The sequence below is a fragment of the Patiria miniata genome, unplaced genomic scaffold (genome assembly GCF_015706575.1).
Source record: "Patiria miniata isolate m_02_andy unplaced genomic scaffold, ASM1570657v1 HiC_scaffold_1, whole genome shotgun sequence".
Taxonomy (NCBI): domain Eukaryota; kingdom Metazoa; phylum Echinodermata; class Asteroidea; order Valvatida; family Asterinidae; genus Patiria; species Patiria miniata.
The window spans coordinates 23261701-23285678 of NW_024037047.1; the positions used below are offsets into that span (position 1 = coordinate 23261701).

At 40.8% G+C, this 23978-nt stretch overlaps 3 protein-coding genes across 3 annotated transcripts; all 3 read right to left on the reverse strand.

Annotated features, from left to right (window-relative positions):
* Nucleotides 1-1890: 1890 nt before the first annotated feature.
* On the reverse strand, nt 1891-3296 carry LOC119721193 (CD209 antigen-like protein 2). The gene has a single exon (XM_038191147.1). The coding sequence runs from the start codon at nt 3134-3136 to the stop codon at nt 2576-2578; it is 561 nt and encodes a 186-aa protein (XP_038047075.1). The 5' UTR covers nt 3137-3296; the 3' UTR covers nt 1891-2575.
* Nucleotides 3297-6521: 3225 nt separating this feature from the next.
* LOC119731901 (perlucin-like protein) lies at nt 6522-7079 on the reverse strand. Its single transcript, XM_038205190.1, has one exon. The coding sequence runs from the start codon at nt 7077-7079 to the stop codon at nt 6522-6524; it is 558 nt and encodes a 185-aa protein (XP_038061118.1).
* A 4910-nt stretch (nt 7080-11989) lies between these two features.
* LOC119721250 (CD209 antigen-like protein 2) lies at nt 11990-12647 on the reverse strand. Its single transcript, XM_038191274.1, has one exon. It carries the CDS (start codon nt 12632-12634, stop codon nt 12077-12079), a length of 558 nt encoding a protein of 185 aa, XP_038047202.1. The 5' UTR covers nt 12635-12647; the 3' UTR covers nt 11990-12076.
* Nucleotides 12648-23978: the final 11331 nt, after the last annotated feature.

The following is a 23978-nucleotide window of genomic DNA, read 5'->3' on the forward strand; positions in this document are numbered from 1 at the left end:
GAAGTCATTTTCGAGAAAATAGTATTTTTGTATACATTTCCAACGGTGGTCGGCCGACCACCGTTGGAAAAACCTAACTTTTTTCAACTGCTGATCCAAATTTACCATTATTTTCAATCCAAATTTAGTTTGCTATTGGTTACATGTTCATGAACGGGTGCAGGCAGGCTAGACAGGTTCCCTTACCTTACAATTTTCCGGCATCCATAAATATTGATCTATTTCATCTTTAGTGGAGTCAGGGAACCAGACTGCTTGAACATTTTTGTTTTTCTTGGTTTTTCCGGCATTTTCGAACATGTTAGTGTAACAATATTTGATCTATTATACTAACCCCTCAAAAAGTTCATTTCTGAAAATTACAACAAAAGCCAATGATGTACATTCCCTTTAATAAATGCTTAAAGGTAATCGATTTAAATCGACAACTTTCCTTACGAAACGGTTATAAATTGATACACAAGGTTTGTCTTTGTAGGGTGTTTGTATTTATTTGTGATTTTTTTCCTTACTTTTTTTCAACAAATTTGAAAGTGCCAAAGGTATATAATACATGTACATTTTACCAACTGACTTCTTAATATTGATAACATTGATATTTACATATAAATTATCTGGAATAGATCGATTACACTGCAGCCATCGTTGGTGCCCCCGATCCGAGTGCCCGGTCTGTGCTGTTGATTTACCGACCTCACTGATTAGTGCGGCAATTAAAAAAGTCATGTGTTTAACATACTATAGATCTTCCCTGCAATTTTAAAACATTTATATTTTAAATTCACCGATTCTAATACTCAAATTCGTCCAGCAACATCGATTTAGTGCACTTTCAATAATTACTTTTGTCTTTTTTTGTCAACAACAGTTTCAAATTTAGTACATGAGTCATCCTGGATTATACAATTTCGATTCGTCAACGAGAAACTTTATTATTCACAATAACAAATTCGTCTCATGGAACACAATTGAATTTTAATTTGGTTAAATTTTAAAGAGAACTGACTTGGTGAATTATTTCTAACAATTGAAAGTGGAATAAAGAAATTGTCACGAGCGGAACTTGGACCTGCGACCTCTGGATAACCGTTCCCTGCTCTTACAAACTGGGCTATCAAGCTATGTTTGCGGTTTTCCAATTAGTCAATATATTTGTTCAAATGGCTCTAGCCGGAAGTCATCAACCCGTGTATGCCATGCGGGCAGGGATCACGCCCAAAGTCACGGTACAGACCCTGGAAATAGCAAACGGGAATCACTCAGAAAGGATGCAGCTTTGTATTACAAATGAACATTGAAATGAACCACACACGGAAACTGACTAGGTGAATGATGACAATTGAACAAAGAAATGAATAAAGATTTTGACAAATATCAATGTTTTTTGTTCAGCGTTGCAGTTTAGATTTTGTCTTATTTCATTGTGATTTGGTTTTTTGGGGGCGGACAAAAATTGAACATATTCGAGTTGGAGAATTTGAATGATAAACGTTTGAAATGAACGGGAAAAAATGGTTGTATTGCTGGTACGCTAATGACGTGGCATATTGACGCACATAGCTTGCTTGTGGGTAGGCGAATGGCTACTATGAGCTGACTGTGTTCAAAAGGGCATGTGTACACCTGTTGTGTATTCATTTTTCATGAATTATTATATTGAGATCACCTCCAGGATGGCTGCTAAATACAATCGATCTATATAGTAGGTAACTTACCTCGGCTTTAGTTGGCCGGGAGAAATGTTAAGAAGAAAAACAAAATTGTGAACAAATGTTGTGGAGAATTGATTGAAAAGTTTCACTCGTCCCACTACCTTTTCCATGAGCGCCCGTGACACTAATCTCTTTCACGAAGCCCTGGCAGGGAAACTCAATAGTTGTGGTTGTATCACGTTCATTGTCCATAAACAATATACGTACGTTTCTTCCTCACGGGTCTTGTGAAAGCGGAAGTGAAGACCAGGGGTAACTGGCAGTCTACAAAATGTATCCAATAAGAGTGCGAAGGGAATGGAGGAGTTCACAACCGCCTTTAGATAGGGCGCAATAATCTCTTACTTCCGGTTAGAGATCACGTGATGTTCAAGACAAACAAAAACTGTAGGACAATGTAAAACAATCACAGGTCCTTGGTGAACAATAGGAATATTTTAAAGTGCTCGAATTAAACAAACTATTGGCTATAAAGAATTCAATTCTCGCATACAATGACGAAAATAATAATCGCCAATGTTTGCAAATCGTTAATCAGGCGGGCACAGTTTTGCACAGTCAATCACAAAATCCAAATTCTGTGTTTAGAAAGAACAAAGAAAGAAATGCTCCATTGATGAACCTTGGACTCCATCTCGCTATAGAGATACCCCTTCGGGTACAGTTTGTGCTTGGATGTTAAATTATGTCCAGAGATGTAGTGATGCATACGCAGGACCAGCCTGTACTGCCCTCGGCCTGAATCACTGACTTGCTGACTGACACAGTCACCGAGTCATTGAGTTTAAAGTTATGTCGCCAAAGCTAAATCCAGCATGACTAGCCAAGCATATTCCCATTCATTATAATCTCTGAGGGGAAGTTTACACTTGCAGACGGCCATCTGAGCCAAAAGTGTAGCAAGACACAGGAGCAGCCGATGATGAGGGGATGATGACGCCTTCACCCTTCCCTTGGGTGCTAGTGGTTTCGCATACAGTGTAAACTTTATCTGAATAGCACTTGGAGTCAGACCATTTGCCATTTTCCATGTAAAAACTCATACAGTCATCGTCACCTCCACGGTTGTTCGGCTCCTTAGTTGACCAGTTTTCGAACGGCAGACTGCTGGCAGAATCTTTGTAGCACAGCCACTGGCCCTCGCTGTCTCTATCACTGCATCCCAGCCAAGTGAATCTCTTGTTTTGATTCTTCACTATCCCTTGGATGAATTTATTCTCCTCCCATGTCTCTATCACCAAGAGCTCCCCGCCGAGTCGGTCGCAGTACGCGGCTCCATCATCCCAGTTTCGTATCACGCTATCAGTCATGTAACACGACGTCCCGTGCTCAAACCAGTCCCTGGGACAAAGACCGCTAACGCCTACAACAAACAAGATAAATGCAGCAGTATTCAAGATTTTTAAGTAAACTTTACAAGCCATTTTGATGGTACGTTATTCAACTGCTGATTTTGTATTCGTCGGTGTTACCGAGGGATTCAAGTTCTTGATGAAACCCAATAGTGCTTGGTCCCGAGCCAGTTAGGTTGTAACAAAGTGTTCAGCAAGCGGTTACTTATGTCACTAGCGTGCCCTCGGTCAACGCTCAAGACTGCAAAGACAGTTTGATTTGAACGTACGTTCGTGTACAACACATTACTGATTATTATGCTCAATGAGTGGGCGTCGTGTTTGGCAATACTGCAAGCGAAATAAGTAATTAAGATAGCAATCGCGCTGTCACGCACACATATTGTTGGCACTGAATTTCAGACAATTGCCACCATCATTCAAAAGAGCAATTTCCGTTCTATTCAACAGCTGTTTGAGTATACTTTAACCCTCCGACGCAGAAACTAGCCCTTTTGGGGACCCAATTTGGTTAATTACCTTAATAAAAAAAAAAAATTCCAACCAATTCTGGTGATCTTCCATCTAATCCTAGCCAGAGACACCCACTACGGATATATGCAGTCACCTTTAGTGTGTGACCCCTGGTCAGGCATATCTGAGCCTGACAACCTGGGCTGCCCATATACACGTGCACAAAACAAAGTCACTTGCGGGTAGCAAAGTGCACGACTTGACCACAGACTATGTATACAACATCTGTTTCCTGTCAATGACCTCCTTATTTATAGTCTACAGACATGTCGAGATTGTATACATATAGATACTGTGTTGTGTAGCCTCAAACCAAGGCGCTAAATATCTGGGTCCCCGGAGGGACCCCTTACTGTAAGCGTGTTAGTAAATGTGCTTTCTGCGTCGGAGGGTTAATTAATTGGCAATTAATTTCAGACCGTAAGTCACTATCAGACTCAGGAGCAATTTCTGGTCGATTGAACAGCATTTCAAGTACACGTTAATTAGCATTCATAAAAACCCAAGACAGTTTATCGATCCCTATTGGGCGCGAGCCCGTCGCGTGGGTGGTTTCAAACCACCGGTTAATCACCGCTGCGTTCTGCGCCACACGCGCAGAAGGCGCCGCGAACGTGCCAATTTCATTACAAAGAGAGTTTTAGTGCCAAAGCGCACAAGGCACATACCACAAATATGGCAATAGGGGTGTTTCACGAAACCTGAAGTAAAATTGTTAACAATTTGTAATAAAAAAAATGACCGAAAGGTATTTATGAATGGCTATAAAATGTTTTCTTGGCTGGTATTAAACTTGTACGTTTAAAACAGGCTATATAGGGGCCCGGTCGCCGATATTGATCCGATATTGGCGTCTAGGCCCCCAGCACGCACATATTCTCATTCGACCAATCCGGTTCGGAAGTGTTACTTCATTTCAACTTAAACCACGCCCACTCTTCACGGAGTAGCATTGGTACCATTGGAACCGGAAGTAGTACCAGGTATCGCGTTTAGCCCATGCATGGGCGCTAGTAATCCGTGGCGCGTGAGCGTTTGTCACGTATCACGGACCGGATAGGGTTACCAAGAGCCGCTCACGCCTACAACACACGTGCCAAATGTACATGTACAGATGAGATTCAAGCTAAGTAAAGATGGCTTCTCAATGTAACTAGCTTTCTGAGAAAAGGGTCCTCTAAACAATGGGTGGGATTACAATGATGATGAATGTGTTAGCCATTAATCCAACTCTGAGCGAAGTTTCAAGTCACGCAGAGTGGTTGCATGTATCCAATTTAGTCATGGTTAACTACAACACAAGGTTAACAGCTGGTTCAAGGCACATCAGTTTAAATCGAGTACGTTCCTTTCACTCTAAAACAGAAGTGTCAAAACTTGCTAAGTAAATGTGTTGCGTACAAACGTTGAGTACTTTTTTTACCCAACGGGTTAAGTGACAATTTTGTCAGTACCCTTCAAAAGGGAAATGTGACCCTTTGATTGTGCAACCGACAAATTTCAAATGGTAAACAACGTAGTGTAAGAAGGCACATTTGACCTTGCAACGTACAACAAAACAGGCATATGGGCTCTCATATGGGTAAATGTTACCCCCTAATGTGTTAGCATTGCCAAATGTTGCCTAAAGCACGTTCTCTAAATCGACAGTAAAATTCAAGATGGCGGTTAGAGACTTCTTAAAGTATTTACTAGGACAATGATTAGGCACATTAAATGGAAATTCAAGGGTTATTAATTAGTGAATTTTGACATTTCAACATTTTGTTTCACATTTTTACTTTGTTTACTCTGTTTTTCCTTTTATTTTAATCTTTACACTTTTTTGGTAACTATTTGTTTTTAGTTCAGTATTCTAATTGTTCCAGTAAAATCAAGCGGGCGAATGTGCCAAATTGTTCTTCGGGACACAAGGAAGATGCTCAAGCACACACCTTACCAATGAACTCACATGACGAATTCGATCTCTAAAGGCTGCCATTTGGCAACAGCTTAGGTGAACGTGATCAGTAACGACGAATATTCTCCACCTGGTGTTTGAAAAACATGGTGAAACTTTCAAATTGAATGATCAATGACTACATTGGTTTTGGTAAAAGAGTGTGAATTCCTTTTTTGGGGGCGGGATGAAAAAAAAACACAGTAATAATCGTGAAACAAAATTTAAGGAGATTTCAAGGAATGTTTCGCTCGTCCCACCGACCTTTCCATGAACAGCCGTGACACTAACCCCTTTCACAAAGCTCTGTCAAGGATCGAAACGCAATCGTCGCAAAGCATTGTGAGTGTATCACTTTCACTTTTCATAAACAATGTACGTGCGTTTTCTCCTCACAGGTCGTGTGAAAATGGAAGTGAAGACCAGGGGCCATTGGCTGTATACAAAATGTATGGTGCGGAAAATATGGAGGAGCTCACCACCGCCATTTGAAAGGGTGGAATAATCTCAATGTCTGACATCTGGTTGGAGGTCACGTGATGCTCAAGTACAACAGTCTGTAAGGCAATGTAAAACATTCACAGGTCCGTGCTGAACAATAGGCTACTTAAAGGTGCTTGAATTAAAAGGCCAATGGCAATTAAGAATTCCATTCTACCACAAAATGAAAAAAAAAAAAAAATCGACAGTCTTTGTAAACCGCTAGTGTTACATTCTCTTATGCGTACACAGTTTGACTACTGTCAATCGTAAAATCCGAACCTCATGTTAAGAGAAACCGACGAAAAGTCAAATCGAAGAGCCTCGGAATTCATCTCGCCTTAGCGATACCCAATCCGTGCAGAGTTTGGTGCTTTGAAGTGACATTCTGTCCACCGTATATAGTGATGGACCTGCACCTCTAGCGTCACTGTCTTACCGAACTGTCGCCGAACCAGACTTTCGTCCAACTTGGCCATGCAAGCACTGTCCGGTTTAGTATATTCGTTAAGGCTAAAGGGAGATCTACACTCGCAGACGGCCATCTGAACCAAGAGTGTAGCAAGATATGGGAGTAGCCGACGATGAAGCGGTGACGACCTCGCCCTTCCTTTGAACACTGGTGGTTTCGCATACAGTGTAAACGAACTGTACATCGCAATTTGAGTCAGACCACTTGCCATCTTTGCTGTGAATAGCCAGACAGTGGTCGGTTCCATGAGCGTTGTTCGGTTGATCTGTTGCCCAGTTTTTGAGCGGCAAACCGCTCGCAGCATCTTTGTAGCACACCCACTGGCCCTCGGTAGATATATCACTGCATCCCAGCCAAGCCCACTCCTTGCTTTGATTTTTTAATAACCCGTGGATGAATTCATTCTCCTCCAATGTCTCTATCACTAAGAGTTCCCCGCCAAGTCCATCGCAGTAGGCGGCTCCATCATTCCAGGTTCGTGTAATGTTATCAGTCTTGTAACACCTCGTTCCGTGCTCAAACCAGTGCTGGGTACAAAGACCGCTTACGCCTACAACAAACAAGATAAAAACAGCAACATGCAAGATTCTGAAGTAAACTTTACCAGCCATTTCGATGGTACGGTTTTTAACTTTTTTGTTTGTTTGGTGTTACATACGGATTCAATTTCTTGATAAAACACAAAAGCGCTTTGTCCCGAACCAGTGAATTGTTTTTGGCAGAACGCGTTCCGAAAACGAATAACTTATATCACAAGCGTGCCCTCGGTCAAAGATGAAGACTGCAAAGATACGTTTATGTACAACACACCACTGATTATTAATGTCGCTCATAGGCGTCGTGTTTGGTACTGCACGTCAGCATTTGGTGCTACAAATTAAATGGATAGTTATAACAACTATTGTGCTGTCACGCACGGAACACAACCGCAAAAGGTCAATTATTACGCTGCAATTAATTTTAATTAGCACCGAATTTCAGACGTTCTGCCAGTGTCGTTCAAAAGACTAATATCAGGTCTATTAAACAGCTGTTCACGGAGACGTAATAATTGGCTATGAATTTCAAAGCGTTTGCCACTGTCACACTCATTAGCAATTTCTGGTCGATTAAACAGCATTTCAATTTCGTTCATTAGAAATGAATTATACACATCGTCTGTCGCCATCGTTCTCAAGAGCAATTTCCGTTTGATTAAACAGCAAGTTATCACTTATAAACACCCGATACGGTTTACCCATACCTTTTGGTAGTGGGCCCGACGAGTGAGTATTAAACCACTGGTAAACAACGCCACATCGCGCAATACGTGCAACGAGTGCGCCAATTTCTATAAGGCCCCAAAAAAAAAGTCTCCCGTTTCTGGTTTGGAGCTTGCCCAAAAAGTGGTGCGGCGACGCGGCTTTTTTTTTTTTTTTACCTGATCTTTTGCTTCAAATGTCGGCTGATGCCTGCAAATGGTGCCTGACTAAACTTAGTGCGAATATATGGGAGTCCAGAGAGGCCACATACAGCTTATTCTCGACCATAACCCAATCTAAAAACACGTTAAAATTGTGCAGCAGCAGGATTCCAGTTAAACCAGTGAGTTTGGCGGTTTTGAGACATCATCTTGCATTGAAATAAAAACTTTGTCATTTTACCGACGCGCATGGCTACGGCGACGCGCGTGCATACCAGAAACCGGAGACTTTTTTTTGTTTGGCCTAAAAAAGGAGATTTTTAACACTTCCCGCGCGAGGCACATACAACAGGTATGACCAGAGGAGTATTTCACGAAACCTAAAGTGAACGTGTTGAACAAAAATGTTGGACAATCGTGAATTAAAACTTGTTTTGACACTGAAAGGTATTTATGAATGGGAATAAATAATGTTCTTGGCCGGCATTAAATAAGTATGTTCATAACAGGATTATGGCCTGGTTACCGATAATACCCCTAGCCGGTTTATAACGTACTTGTTTAAAACATGCCAAGTACATCTTTAATTCCTTAATTGATTTGAAGACCGCCTGTCAATTTGTGTATAGCAGAGAAGTACATAATCATATGTAGGCCAGATCTAGGTACACTGAATAAGAGAAGCGAAATCGTCTCCAAGTGCAGGCATCGAGACAGATGTGTTCTTACTTCAGTGACGTAAACGCGTACTAACTTCAATGACGTAACGCGCGTAACGCGTGCGCGCGCTTGATTCGAAATAAGGTAAGATGCTACTTGTATTCTATTTTTCGTCATTCTGCTGATGAGTGCCTTATGGTACGAAACAGTCTGTTCAGAAGAGAGATATGCCAAAGTTTGTTTAACTCGTATTCTGAATTTATTGCATGATATATATATATATATATATATATATATATATATATATCCAATGAAATCGTCTTCTATCACAATTCACAGTGCTCGATACATCTCTGTAGAGCTATATACATGCAATAAATTCAGAATATGAGTTGAACAAACTCTGGCATATCTCTCTGAACAGACTGTTTCGTACCATAAGGCACTCATCAGCTGCTGATGAGTGCCTTATGGTACGAAACAGTCTGTTCAGAGAGATATGCCAGAGTTTGTTCAACTCATATTCTGAATTTATTTATTCTGAATATATTGCATATATGTATATATATATATATATATATATATATATATATATACATTTCTCACTACAAAGTCTCAGATCACTAACTACGGAATAGATTAAACAAAGCATACAATGTATGTAAAGGAAACTTTTAATACAATGGCAATTTCCACATTTATTCGAAACTTGGGTAACTGCGACGAATTGGATCGCCTTAGTGAAATAAAGTTAAAGCTATAGTCGATCATTTGCAGCCATCAGAAAAAGTAACTGGCGTATTATTGTTGAAAAACATACTTGGTTGAAAGATAGTAAGTGGACTAAACTCCCTGTGAAAGTAATCTTTTAGATTAAGATGTGTCTTAAGATGCGTCTTAAGACACACCGTAGGAAAATTTAAATTAGTAGTTCGTTTTGTTATTGGGCGCAGCGCGCGCAAGCATTGGTACGACGCACAGGAGTGCGCGGTTGCTATAATTCGTCGAATCATGTGCGCGACGTCGCGTATAGCTGCAATTCAAAACAATTCAAAACATGATTCAGCAACTTTTGACTTGAAATTGAATGCTGTTTTTCTCGGAATATACAGCTGAAGCTGAGCTGGAACTTCATAGGGTTAGTTGTTCAGTATTCTTCATTAGTTTTTGAACACTTTTTCTGCTTCAAACGAACAAAACGCACAAATTACAAATGATGGACCATATCTTTAACTATGCGGATTTGAAATCCATATAATCATGCCCAATCATAAAGCTATATTAAATTACTAGAGCGCTAACTCCTCATTCTGCTCGCGGAGACGCTTTGAAGCCGTCCTTGGCGCAGACATTTTGAATTCATGTGCGTGTTTGTAGAACTCAATCAAAATAGATGGATTTAATTTAAAATGTGTACTCTTAAATGCGACGCGCAAGTAGAACATACGCAAACAACTCAAGCGCGTCATTGACGGTTCAAAAAAACAAACGTGACGGCAAAAAGCATCTGCAGCGAATACGCGCACGCGTTGCGTTGATTGCGTATAGCAAAATGACACGCTCATTTGTTGATCGTGCGTTTCAGTTTTGGGCGTATTGGCTTCGGTGACGCAGATGTATGGAATACAAACGCTGATATGCAAATAGCCGTACAAAAGCCGTACAAAATTTCTAGGTCTACACAGGATTGTGCACAAATATGGATGCGCCCAGCAGGCATTACTTTGTACACGACATTAGCGCTCTAGTAATTTATTAAAGCTGTATGGGCCCAACTAAGTTTAATGGAACGAAATTACAAGGAATCAGGTTGGCGCATGCAGTGCCTTCCTTCGTTACGGCAAAAAGGTCGATTCCTACGTAGACCACAAGTGGATTGGGATTTCACTCTCCACTTAATTCCGTGGATTTTCCCCAGAATATTTGTCTTCCCTCCAACCTCTTCAACTGTCATTTCTTCTCACTGTCTTCTTTCTACAGGTGTCTTTTATGCTGTTAAGCTACAGGCAGCTGTTAATGAATCCGCTTCAAACTTTAGGGCTTTTGACGCAATCGTCTCAAAGCTTTGCGGATGTATCACTTTCACATTCCATAAACAATATTCGTACGTTTCTTCCTCACGGGTCGTGTGAAAACGGAAGTGAAGACCAGGGGTCACTGGCTGTATACAACATACATCCAATAAGAGTGCGAGGAAAATGGAGGAGCTCACCTCCGCTGTTGGAGAGGGTGGACTAATCTCAACGTCTGACTTCCTGTTAGAGGTCACGTGATGCTCGATGCCAAATACAACTGTAAGGCAATGTCAAACATTCACAGGTCCGTGCTGAACAATGGGCTACTTAAGGTGCTCGAATTAAAAGGCTAATGGCAATTAAGAATACCATTCTACCATAAATTAAAAGAAAACAAAAATTGGCAGTCTTTGTAAATCGCTTTTGTTACATTATCTAAGGCGTACACGGTTTGGCTATAGTCACTCGTAAAATCTGAACCTCACGTTTAGAGAAACCAACGAATAGTCCAATCGATGAGTCTCGGAATCCATCTTGCTCTAGCGATACCGGTTACCATTCGTGTAGAGTTGGTGCTTTGGTTTGTCCGCCTATGTAGTGATGGACCTGCACCTCTAGCGTCACTTGTCTTACCGACTGACTTGTGTCGAAGAAACAGACTTTTCCAACTTGGCTACGCAAGCATTGTCCCGTTTAATATAGTCGACAAAGGCCGGAGGGAGGTCTACATTCGCAGGCGGCCATCTGAGCCAAGAGAGTAGCAAGACGTGGGAGTAGCCGATGATGAAGCGATGACGACTTCGCCCTTCCCTTGGATGATAGTGGTTTCGCATACAGTGTAAACCATCTCTGCAAACCACTTACATCAGGCATCTCACCATTGCGAAAAGGTAGGCAGTGGTCGGTACCATGAGCGTTATTCGATTGTTGTGTTGCCCAGTTTATGAACGGCAGACCGTTGGCAGCCTCTTTGTAGCACACCCACTGGCCCTCGGTATATCTATCACTGCATCCTAGCCGGGCCCACTCCTTGCTTTGATTCTTCAGTAATCTGTGGATGAATTTATTCTCTTCCGAAGTCTCTATCACCAAGATTTCCCCGCTAAGTTGGTCGGAGTACGCGGCTCTATCATCCCAGGTTCTTTTCAAGTTATCAGTCTTGCAACACGACGTCCCGTGCGGAAACAAAGAAATAAAATAATCATCAGTGTTTGTAAATCGTTAATCAGGCCGGCAGAGTTTTGCCTAAAGTCAATCACAAATGTCAAAACTCTGTGTTTAGAGAAAACAAAGAAATGTCCAATCTCGCTATAGAGATAACCCTTCGCGTACAGTTGGTGCCTGGATGTGAAATTTTGTCCAGAGATGTAGTGATACTACGCAGAACCAACCTGTTCTGCCCTCGGCCTGAATCACTGACTTGGTGACTGACCCAGTCGCCGAGTCATTGAGTTTAAAGTTATGTCGCCGCAGCTTAATCCAACTTGATAGGCATGCATAGTCCCATTCATCAAAAGGGCTGAGGGGAAGTCTACACTCGTAGGCGGCCATTAGAACCAAAAGTGTAGCAAGACACAGGAGCTGCCGATGATGAAGGGGTGACGCCTTCGCCCTTTCCTTGGATGCTTATGGTTTCGCATACGGCGTAAACTATTCGTGCATCGCATTTCGAATCAGACCACTTGCCATCTACCATGTGAAAAGCCATACAGTCATCGGTACCCCCGCGGTTGTTCGGCTCATTGGGTGACCAGTTTCGGAACGTCACACCGCTGGCAGCTTCTTTATAGCACAGCCACTGGCCCTCGGTAGATCTATCACTGCATCCCAGCCAGGCCCACTCCTTGCTTTGATTCTTCAGTAACCCGTGGATGAATTCGTTCTCCTCAATTGTCTCTATCACTAACAGTTCCCCGCCAAGTCGGTCGCATTGTGCCGCCGCATCATCCCAGGTTCGTTTCACGTGATCAGTCTTGTAACATGACGTCCCGTGCTCAAACCAGTCCGGGGGACAAAGACCGCTAACGCCCACAACAAACAAGATCAAAACAGCAGCATGCAAGATTCTCAGGTGAACGTTTTTAGCCATTGTGATGGTATGTTCTTCCAACTGCTGATTTTTTTTTTTATTTTTTTTTGTCGGAACCCACGAAGTTCAACCCCAAAGCGTTTTTTTTTTCTCGAACCAGTAAAATTCTTCGGGTATCAAATGTTTAGAAAATGATACTTATATCACTAGACTGCCTTCGGTCAACGCTGAAGACGTTGGATCTGAACAGACGTTCATGTACAACACAATACTGATTATTGTGTTCTATGCATAGGCGTCGTGAGTGGTACTACTGTAACTCAAATGAATTGTGTTGTACAAGCTATTGCGCTGTCATGCATTAACCAGAACCGCACACAAGTCAATTATTACTCTATATGAACTTTAATTAGCAATAATTCAGACCGTCCATCACCATCACTCATAAAAGCAATTTTCTGGAGTTTTTTTTGTAGGTGTTTGTGTAGACTTTAATTGGCAATGAATATAAGACCGTTAGCCGCTCAAGAGCAATTTCTGATCAATTGAACAGCACTTCAAGTACAGGCTAATTAGCAATGAAAAACAGACCTTCTGCCGCCATCAGTTTTAAAAGCAATTCTGTTAGATTAAACAGCCTTTCAAGGGTACGTAAATTAGCTTTCATAAATACCTGGGAGGGTTAACCCATTCACGTTGGTGGGGAACCCGTTGCGTGAGTGGTGAAACCTTTGGTAAAACACCACTGCGTTCTGCGCTGCATCGTGCATTACGCGTTGAAAGCGCGCCCATTTCCATAAAAGGAATATTTTAGCACTACGCGTGCGAGGCACATACTATAGATATGGCCAGAGGAGTGCTGTACAAAACCTGAAGTAAAATTGTCAACAAAATCGTTGGGAATTTGTGAATTGTTTCGTTTTGACTGTTTGAGCGGAAGGTGTTGATGAATGGGAATATGTGCCAGGCCGGTATTGCAAGCACCCGGTACGTTTAAAGCTTAGCTTCGCCGATAATCATTGTCCAGGCACTTATAGCCGTTTGTTTAGCGTACTTGTATAAAACCTACTTAGCACTAATGTAATCCTTAGATGAATTTTAGACCGTCTGTCACCATCATTCAAAACAGCAGTTTATTTGCAAAATGTAGACAAGTCGTCGCAGAGCTGACGAATAAGCAAAAACCCTGTTCCGAGTAATTCGCGTTTGAAGTTGGACATTTTTCTGGGCGTCGTATTTTACCATTAATGTTTTGCTAAACCCTTTTAGTGTATATTTGAAATAGAATAGGAAACGTAGTATCCATTTGGTCACTTCTTTAATCAGAAAAATGTGCGATATGATTTTATTTGATCGTAAATGTATTCGTCAGTTTGTCGAATTAACAAAATCTGCAATAGCCGATTGATCTTCACACTGTCCGTATGCTATTCGTCAGCTTGTGGGATTGCGCGCGCAATCCGACAAACTGAGGAATAACATTCGTTGGTACTTTGTACGCACACCTTACATAAGCTGGTTACCAGCGAAATTTCGTATTCATCACTATGTCAAATTATGGATTTGTTTTTCTGACTGATTCGCCACAGGGGCTCCGAATCTCAAAATCCAGACAAGAACGAAGAATTTTTGCACAAATACTTAAAGGAGCAACCTTTATAAACCCTAAAAATAACAAAATCTCGAAATCGCCAAAATGGTCGATTCGCCGGTATGTCAGCTCTGCGACGAAGTGTAACACACAGGCTCGTTGATATGTATTTAATTAATCCTTTATGAACGCAGCATTACAGGAAGTGGCAAATACACCAATTTGGAATGCTTGCCATGAAAAAGGTAAATTAACAATAATTAACAATGTAAAGTGTCTCATAAATGACAATGACGAATTGGTATTGAATTTAGAGATTTGTTTGGCGGAATAAATACAAAAATGTGTTCACTATTATTATTTTATTTCTATCCACGTGAATTGATACACTTACGTTATAACATTATAAACCCACATCAAGCAATGAAAAAAAAACAGCAATGGAAAAAAATATGTATATGGAGAAGGTAAGACCGTGGAGGAAAAAAAATCCTATGACACGAAGGTACAGTCTGCCCATTTAAAATGTGAAGTGAGGGCAGATTGACAGTAAAACAAATCTATAAATAATCACGAAAGAGAACACACACTAGACTCAGCTAAGAACTTTTGATTTTTCAAATTCAAAAACTATCAAAAGCTTTTCAGCTATCCAAAGTAGCACACTCGATTTTTGTCATGCACTCTTTAGGTTTTTCATTTAAACTAAACTCGAAAGAAAAAACAACTTGCTATCAATGAACTTTTCGCAGGGTATGCCATTCTCGCAAAGTTACAAAATATTGATAGTCTTATCAATGGATCCATACCTCAAATACCCTGGAAACATCAAATCGTATTCTAGGTAGGTCATTTATCATTGTATGTTTAAGAAGGATCTTAGAACATGAAGACTTAAACAGTAGCGGAACTGAGGTTTTCGTCTAGTACTGACTGGTAGTTAACTTCCTTGCACTGCCATCAATGTCAGACGTTCTATTTTTAGCTCAGAAGTGCCACGGATGAAAACGTGAAAATAGAAAGTCTGACGCTGATGACGGCCGGTGCTGATGCGCTAAGCTCAAGTTTAGGCCACTGTTTTAGGCTTTACATTAAGATTTTTTTTTTCATAATGCAATCAGACATGAAGTACCTAAAAAACGGATTGATGTTTCAGGGGATTTAGAGCTGTCTGTCCATTCATACGATTGTCAATCTGCTGTAACTTTGCGAGAGCCACTCGTTCACCGCACACACTATTTATGTCGCCAAGCCTGTTTCGTTATTCGCCTAGCTGTGAGTTCTATGATTGCGTACTCTAAGAAATGTCTATTGCTACAATATTCTTAAGCCGCGGTGTATTTTTTTCTTCAGACACATGTTCGGAGTCTCTTTTCATTTACTATCTCTGCAATCCAGAGAAAAACAAAGACATTTCATTGTTTGTTTCAGCTTCCAAAACAAATAGTCATAGAAAACAACATATCAATGTCACTATTTGTTCAGAACGCTTTTCCATTCCCGATCAGATGTTTAAGTGTTTCTGAAAGACAGCGAATACAAATTGCACAAACTTATGAACCTTTGGATCTGTACTTTTCAAATTGTAAAAGTTGAACAATGAATGTTGTTTTTCAGCATATCGTTTTTAATTTTATGATATTGTTTATTTTCTTTTAGAAATGCATGCCGAACTACATATGTTCTATTCCTACGACACTATATTGGCAATACTAAAAATTTGATAAACGCAGCAAAAAAAAGAAGAAGAAGAAGAAAAAAAAACTAGAGATGAGTTTGTGGACAAACACAAGCTGTTTCGGATATTCGAAATACTCTGTGCACGTCATGAACAATCAGTGACGTCACTAAAAATGTCATCTATAACAGCGCATTATATGTACATGTCAAGTTATAACCAAATCGAACATGTAGGTCTGTAAATATAGGCCTATAAAGAACAAAATGCCCCTTTAAGGGACGTCACATTACATTTGATAATGACATCACATGAGTTTGTCTATAACCCATCTTGGCATTGGTACGATCACGAATTTCTTCTAGGACCATCTGTGGGTGGTAGTCTAAGTGTGTACCAGGTCTAACGTCGATCGCATAATTTACAAAAGTGCCAAAGTAGAGTGTTTTAAAACGTGTACAAACCCTATGGGGAAAAATGCATCTTTAATGTGATGTAACCAAACACCTGATGACGTCACGATCACGAATTTCTTCTAGGACCATCTGTGGGTGGTGGTCTAAGTATGTATCAAGACTGAGGTCGATCGGATTTACGAAGGTGCCAAAGTGGAGTGTTTTAAAATGTGTACAAAACATATGGGGAAAAACGCATCTTTAATGTGACGTAACCCAACACCTGATGACGCCATGATCACAATGGACCATCTGTGGGTGGTGGTCTAAGTATGTATTAAGTCTGAGGTCGATCGCATTTATGAAGGTGCCAAGGTGGAGTGTTTTAAAACGTGTACAAAACATATAGGGAAAATGTGCATCTTTAATGTGAAGTAACGTGACACCTGATGACGTCACGATCACGAATTTCTTCAAGAACCATCTGTGGGTGATGGTCTAAGTGTGTACCAAGTGTAACGTCGATCGGATTTACGAAAGTGCTGAAATGGAGCGTTTTAATACATGTACAAACCCTTAGGGGAAAAATGCATCTTTAATGTGACGTAACCTGACACTTGATGACGTCACGATCACGAATTTCGTCTAGAACCATCTGTGGGTGGTGGTCTAAGTATGAATTAAGTTTAAAGTCGATCGGATTTACGAAGATGCCAAACTGGAGTGTTTTAAAACGTGTACAAAACATATGGGGAAAAATGCATCTTTAATGTGATGTAACCTGACACCTGATGACGTCACGATCACAAATTTCTTCTAGGACCATCTGTGGGTGGTGTTCTAAGTATGTACCAAGTTTGAAATCAATCGGATTTCAAAAAGTGGCAAAGTGGAGTGGTAGAAGAAACGTGTGTTAAACCTATGGAGAAAAAGTCTGAAAAAGGAGAAGAAAAAAAAAAAAAAAAGAAAAAAAAAAAAAAAGAAAAAAGAAAAAAAAAATCTTAACGAAAACAAGAGCTGTTTCGGTGTGTAACCGAAACAGCTAAAAAAGTACATTGATCAAACGGACGATGCAGAAGCAGCAATTAAGGCACACCTGGAATATGATCATTGGTTTCTATGGTAACATAGAAGCGACATGTTTTGGTTGATTACCCCCTCCAAAAAGGTAATCCACGATGGGAAGAAATGAAGAGTTAACACAAAGACTTCAGAAGTCCAATATACACGTCTCTGGCGTAATTTTTCAAACTACTGGCAATGATTCCCGCTCCCGAGAAATATCGCTGTGTGTTGTCCCTAGTGTACAGACAATCAATTGCATGAAAATTATATGGCGCCCTCATACGTGGCCAACCATCAGTGTGCACAATTTATAAGGAAAGTGGGCAATACGTTTTCACAAAACGACCCACACTGCAGAATAATACGTTGTAGATTAAAACCAATGGTATCTATACAGCACCAGTGATATCTAATTTACACTGCTTGTCATATATGGATAGTTATACCTATGTTGTCAATTAACGCTGCTAAGTCCGAGGTCCAAGTACGTGCCTTGGTCAAAAAAAATACTTTTACTTTAATATAAAAAAAAAATGATAAATGAGTATTGAGAAAAAATAAATAAAAATAAAGTTTTAAATTATGCGATTTTTTTTTGATAATTTTACTAACTACCAATGGTTGGAAACAATATATGCCTCATTTGGTAATCTACCATATAATATGACCTTCTGTTCTTGACTGAGACCTATACCTAAAGTCCGTATTTTCTTTATCGCTGAACGCAGAGCTTTCCGATGCAAACTGTTAACTGTCATGCAAACTGGTGTAGAGACGCTCTCGCGGATGGTATATGCATTGTGATTGTCACAATTGGTGTCAAACCATCCTCCATTTCCCCCGTAGATCACAAGACAATCGTCCAGACTGCCATCACTGTTCGGCTGCTCCACTGCCCAGTTGGTGTACGAGGGCAACCCACTTACTCCATTAGAGTAACACATCCACTCATCCTCTTTTACTTTATCATTGCAACCCAACCAAGCCAATCTTATCACTTGATTCCTCAGAATTCCGTGAATGAATTCGTTTTCTTCAGCCGTCTCGATAAGCAGTAACTCCCCACCCAGGTTTCGGCAGTACGCCTGCGCGCGCTCCTAGGACACCGGGTTGTTAGTATTCTTGTAGCAAGACGACCCGTGCCGTAACCAGCCAGGGTTGCAAACGGCACTCCGCGCTCCTTGTGTTACGGCCAACCTAGTAGCCACAAGTCACCGCTGTTTTCAGGGCGACATTAGATTTGTGCGCATGTCCGTGCTTTAGCTCGTATAAAACGCCCTCTAGGGACCGAATTGTATCTAGTCTCGGAGGACGTCTTTACAATCACCTTGTTATATTACAAATACGTTTTTGATATTCGAGATATAACAATAAATCGACAGAAAAATGACTTTACTTTTTTATCAAATATAACTGTGAACTTTTCGGAGATACACTTCATGAAAATCACCTCCGAAAAAAATCCTTTGATTGGGAAGTTCATTCTGAATCAAGTAAATTACCATGAGAAAGACTAAATAATGGAAAATTTCGCTGTGGAGGACTTTTGAGAGCAAACCCTGATGGAGCCACGTACGTAGCTATCAAATACATACACTAAATGTAAACAAACGATGCCATTATGTGCACAAATCCACAAGCAGGCCTTACTCGTATTATATCCCCGTCCCTAGGCCCTGTGAAATGTATACACGCGGGGCATGCACGGGCGCCTGGGCCAATCACGCGTCGGCGTGGTACGTTGTTTGAATTGCGAACCCCGGTACTGTGTTATATTGTGTAGTTGAGTGCGAAAACCACACTTCGTGTTCAGTAAACCCACCATAATCCCCTCATTTGCAGGCAAGTTTAGGGGTTCGCTCTTTTGAAATCACCGTTAATACAAAATTTAAAGTGTAATAGATGTTTTCATGAAAGTCTTAATGCTACTTACTTGATTGCAGAAAAAAAAAGCTTTTTTTTTCTTCTTTTTTTTCCCCCTGGCTTTCGTTCATCAAAAAGGCCTTCGTTTTTGTGTATTTCGCGAAAATAACGACATTGCATTATAAATATTCGATGTATATACTAAAGATATATATTTTTAACCTACTTTGGGACAGTTCTTAAGGCTTCAATAAATATTTCGTGCATCATGAGCAGTTTTCTGGAAGGCCGTTCTCAGCGATTTGTTTTTTTTTTATGAACGAGCTCATGCATATTCATTTTACGGCACAGCCCGGACAAAAACTGGCGCATGCGCATAAACCTAATGTCGCGCTGTGAGCCTCTGGAACAGCGGTGAAGTAAAACAAATGACCACGAAAAGCCATCGTCAGTAGGCCTATATTGACGTTCTCAATGATAAGTGTGTCGCACTGCATGTAGCTACCATGTACGTTGATGTAGGAGCTGGCTTGATAACCACCAAACACGTACACAAAAAGAACAGCTTTTGCTTGGAGTCATCGGAGTATCATCACGCAGTGTATGTCCTTGAAAAGGATATAGATAGTTCTCGGTGGAGATTGAAAAAAAAAAACACTTACTAATACTTGTCAATACAAAGTAGCTCTTCTTATCCCAGGCACAAGCTCAGTTTGAAGTAATATCTATTATTGGCGGTATTATTGTTGTGCCTCACAGTAAAATGTACGTTCACTTCACAAAGCAACTGAAGAACTCGCACAGTTTGGGCAAGAAATTGTCTCTTTGCTGAATCAGAAATCCCAGCGAATCCTGTACAGTGAACTGCAGACTACAGTGATACTTATGGGTACATCTGGACTACAGGAGGCATTGTTTTTGTGTCTGTTGTCACTGCAAGTTCTTACCATAGCAACGCATTCCTCGATCTTCACAACGGCATCACTGTGTGTTTTTCCCCAAGAACTATCCCCGACCAAGCATCCTCGACCTAACTACGTTATCTTCTTCAAATTTAACCCCAGCAGACAATAAGCTCCCCATCCATAGGTCATGACTAACTGACGTAGCAGCGAGGATGTTTGTTTGTGGCACACTGGCGGATCAACATTAAAATTGATATCTAAAAGTCTTTTACTTATTGCCTGAGGCCGGGGCAGTAGCGTAGCCACGGGGGGCGTGGGGGGGGGGGGGGGACAGCCCCCATGAAACCTTGTCGCCCCCCCCCCCCCATCGCCCCCCACTGAGATTTTGAGTTTCTGAGAAAAAAAAAATCATTGATCTACATGACGCCCCCTCCCCATGAAATGTTCCAGCCCCCCAGCGCCCCCCCCCCCCCCCCCCCCCCCCACTGAAAAATTACTGGCTATGCCACTGGGCCGGGGTATGCTCATTCATTGACACTAAGAGCATATTAAACAATTTATACGACCCAGTAAGGCTTCGTCTCAAGAGTCATTACACTTTCAATAATTATTCTGCGCAGAAACCTATCATCTGTGACATGTCAAATTGGCGTCGCTCATAACTTCTTCATGGCATTGTGAACCATTAACATTTGGGATAATAGTGTGCCGGAACAATTGTCAACATGATATTTAAAACTAGTTTGGGGTCCGATCACATATAACGACCAAACCCCAAAGAAATAAAGATAATCTGTCCAATTTGTGGGAATACAACGCCGTGGTAATGTCCAATATTTGAAGAGCATGCATTCACAACAGTACGGCGCGGTACGGATGGGGCTGAAGTACTGTTTGGGACAAGCGCTGCATGCCGCATCTGGGCAACTTGTTCAAGTCCTTACATCACTTTAGTCAGAAAATGACGTGTATAAAAACTAGCTGTGGTAAGGGGATCAAGGAGTTGGGAAATTGGGAAAGCCTACTGCAAGTCAAAAAAAAATCGCCATCCAATTTCCTCATTCGCGGTTATGTGCCCCCTCGAGATCAAAACAAAACTGCCCCTCAAACGCACACGCATGAAAGCATACAGTTGCGCTACAAATACAAATCTCTCTTAACTTGTACTGCAAAACTGCCCCTCAAAATCACAATAACCTCTCTCGCATTAACAAGAATGTGCCCCTCTCGGGATGGAAAATTGGCCATAAAAGAAAACAGAGTTCCCCTCGCGATGGAAAACTGCCACTCGAAAGCACAATAGTGCCCCGCTCGCAACACTGAAATTGTGCCCCTTTTCCAGATGGAAAACTGGCCCTTAACAAATAATAGGGCTTTTCACGTGAACAAAATGGTCACTGAACAGGCCATCAAAAGCAACAGTTCCCCCCCCCCCCCCTCGCGAAACAAAACAGTGGTCTCTCTACATGAATAGGTAACAGAAACACATACAGAGAGCAAGATGGAAAACGTATTGATACTTTATTCGACAGAACAATGACGTCAACAGCATTGCTGTAACTCATAACTTCGGTCCTCGTCATATAGGTTTATAGTGAAATGAACGGGACAATATTTTTTTTTTTTACTCCCACACCGACGTAAGGTGCCCTTTTGTTTCTGTGCAAGAGCCCCTTTTTGGTGTTGCCACCCCCCTATAAAAAAAGCGTTCCATCGCCCCCGATCACATGCAAGTGTGACATTTTTGCCTCCGGAAAATTCCGCCTGGCATAGCTCATCGTACATCTCTTGACTCGACAATGAAAGTAGTCCTACCAGTATAACTTGTAACCAAATTGCTTTTCTGGAACAAGGCTGGAAATTAGTACAATAAGTACCCCCGCCACAGTAATTTAAAGCCGGATATTTACAAACGGCGATAAGAAAGTTTCCATTTTGCTGTCGGCAATATTACAAACATTAAACAAATTGTAATTACAGTCTCGAAATTATTAACCTGAAGTGCAACCATTTAATCATGCCTGGATTTTCTCAATTAGAAGATCAGATGATGCTCAGTTAGATAAGTAAAGGACTCTTCTCACCCAGGTCTGAATTCACAATTCTTTGAATGAACTAAACAGGGTGTGTCAGGATGATCTGGACCCAAGACAACCACTTTGTTGTGGCAAATAGAGTACCTTCAATGAAGGGGAAAAATGAGTGTTCCATACAAATGGTTGTCACCTTGTCTTCCACAGAAAGTTTGATTGTTTTTTTTTTTACAAAATACTGGTGAGGAGTTTTACATGTATATACCATTTTCATTGAGGTTGCTAATTTACCAGTCTGCATGCGATATTGTATTTGCTTTTTTTTTTTTAAATGTGTCAATAACTTTAAGTGAGTCAGTCATCATGACTAAGTTTCTGTTCGTTTTAACAATGCGAGCAGAATTTCACATCAGCACGCTATTTCAATAAATGTGTTGCACGATGAACAGTGGTCAGAGTGTTTTTTTTGTGTTTTTTTGTGTTTTTTTTTAAGCGGGTGCTCTTGGCTAGCGCTTTACTTCTAAACGGTACAATAGACAACATGAAACTTTCACCAGATATGTCCAAAATAAAAGCCTATGAGATATACCATTTGCACTTGTTTTGTTAATTGCTATACATTTTTCACATTTTCTCTAATTTTGATCCAGATATTGTGACTCAGCCTGTATGTACGGCTTTGCCAGTTGCGGAAGACCCCCGACTTCCGGTGGACCATCATTTCTGCGAGTGAATCAAGTTGCAGGTTTTTTTTTTTTTTTTTTTTTTTTTTTTTTAGTGTGATAGGCCCATACTACTAATAAAATGTACACCCGCTTTTTGGAATATATATAATTTGTTTCGGATGCTTTTCAATAACAAGTTCATCGAACATGCAATTTGCCCAAACGAGAGAACCTCCCATGAAAAAAAAAGTTTCGACGACAAAATCAAGAGCTAAAAAGAGGTACCTACTCAGGTTGTATTTCATCAACGAAAAAAAAATACATCCATCTCGCATTACGGAGCACACATTGTTCATCAAATAAGTTTTACCTTTTAATCGGATATGATCATTATGTTGATGCTCTTTATTGGTACTCCTACTTGCATAGGCCTAATGATGTTTCACTATTATTGATCTATATTTTTCATGGATGCGCTGTTCAAATCGGATGATCAGTAACACTTTATTAGACAATAGTACGAATACACCAGTAAACATCCCCCCACTCTGGATCCGCGCCTGTGGTGAGCGGTTGGGCAGCATGTTTGTCAGTCAGACAGCGCGCTAGCCAGCCGGCAGTGGGTCAGTCGGCCACGAGGAGTATTGGATGGGACCAACACAAATATCAGAATTCCCTTGCAAAATACACTGCCTGCCCCTTCCCTGCAAAGGGTATTTATTAAACCCATACATGCGGGATAATTGGAAACAGGGAATTAATAAGATATCGAAACAGGGCACTTTGTTGGACCGTTTTAATGTTTAACCATTTGTTGCAAACATAACATATATCGTAATTACAATTTTAAAAATGATTAATCAAACTTAAACACAAAAATAGGTCTTTTATTTTTTACTTAAGCTTACACAAACACCAATTATGAACAAGGTATACTTAAGAAATGAATATAATATCTCCTGGTACTTTTAAACTGGATCACGTAGAGACGATAGGATCCCGAAGTGTTTATAAGGGGGCACGTTTGGCAGTGTTGGCTCATTCGTTGGCGTTGTTACTACAATAACTGGTACCTCTGTTGCTCACCTGCTTGCAAGAAGACTCTGTCATTGCCACCACCATGAACCGATTCATCGTTTTGCTGCTGCTATGCTCTTGCGTAGTTGCATTTGCAGGTGAGTTATTTTGCTTAAAGAGTTTGTGGAATGC

Excerpts from the sequence above, each read along its gene's own strand:
- LOC119721250 (XM_038191274.1), bottom strand. The coding sequence starts at position 12,634 with ATGGCTAAAAACGTTCACCTGAGAATCTTGCATGCTGCTGTTTTGATC.
- LOC119721193 (XM_038191147.1), bottom strand. The coding sequence starts at position 3,136 with ATGGCTTGTAAAGTTTACTTAAAAATCTTGAATACTGCTGCATTTATC.
- LOC119731901 (XM_038205190.1), bottom strand. The coding sequence starts at position 7,079 with ATGGCTGGTAAAGTTTACTTCAGAATCTTGCATGTTGCTGTTTTTATC.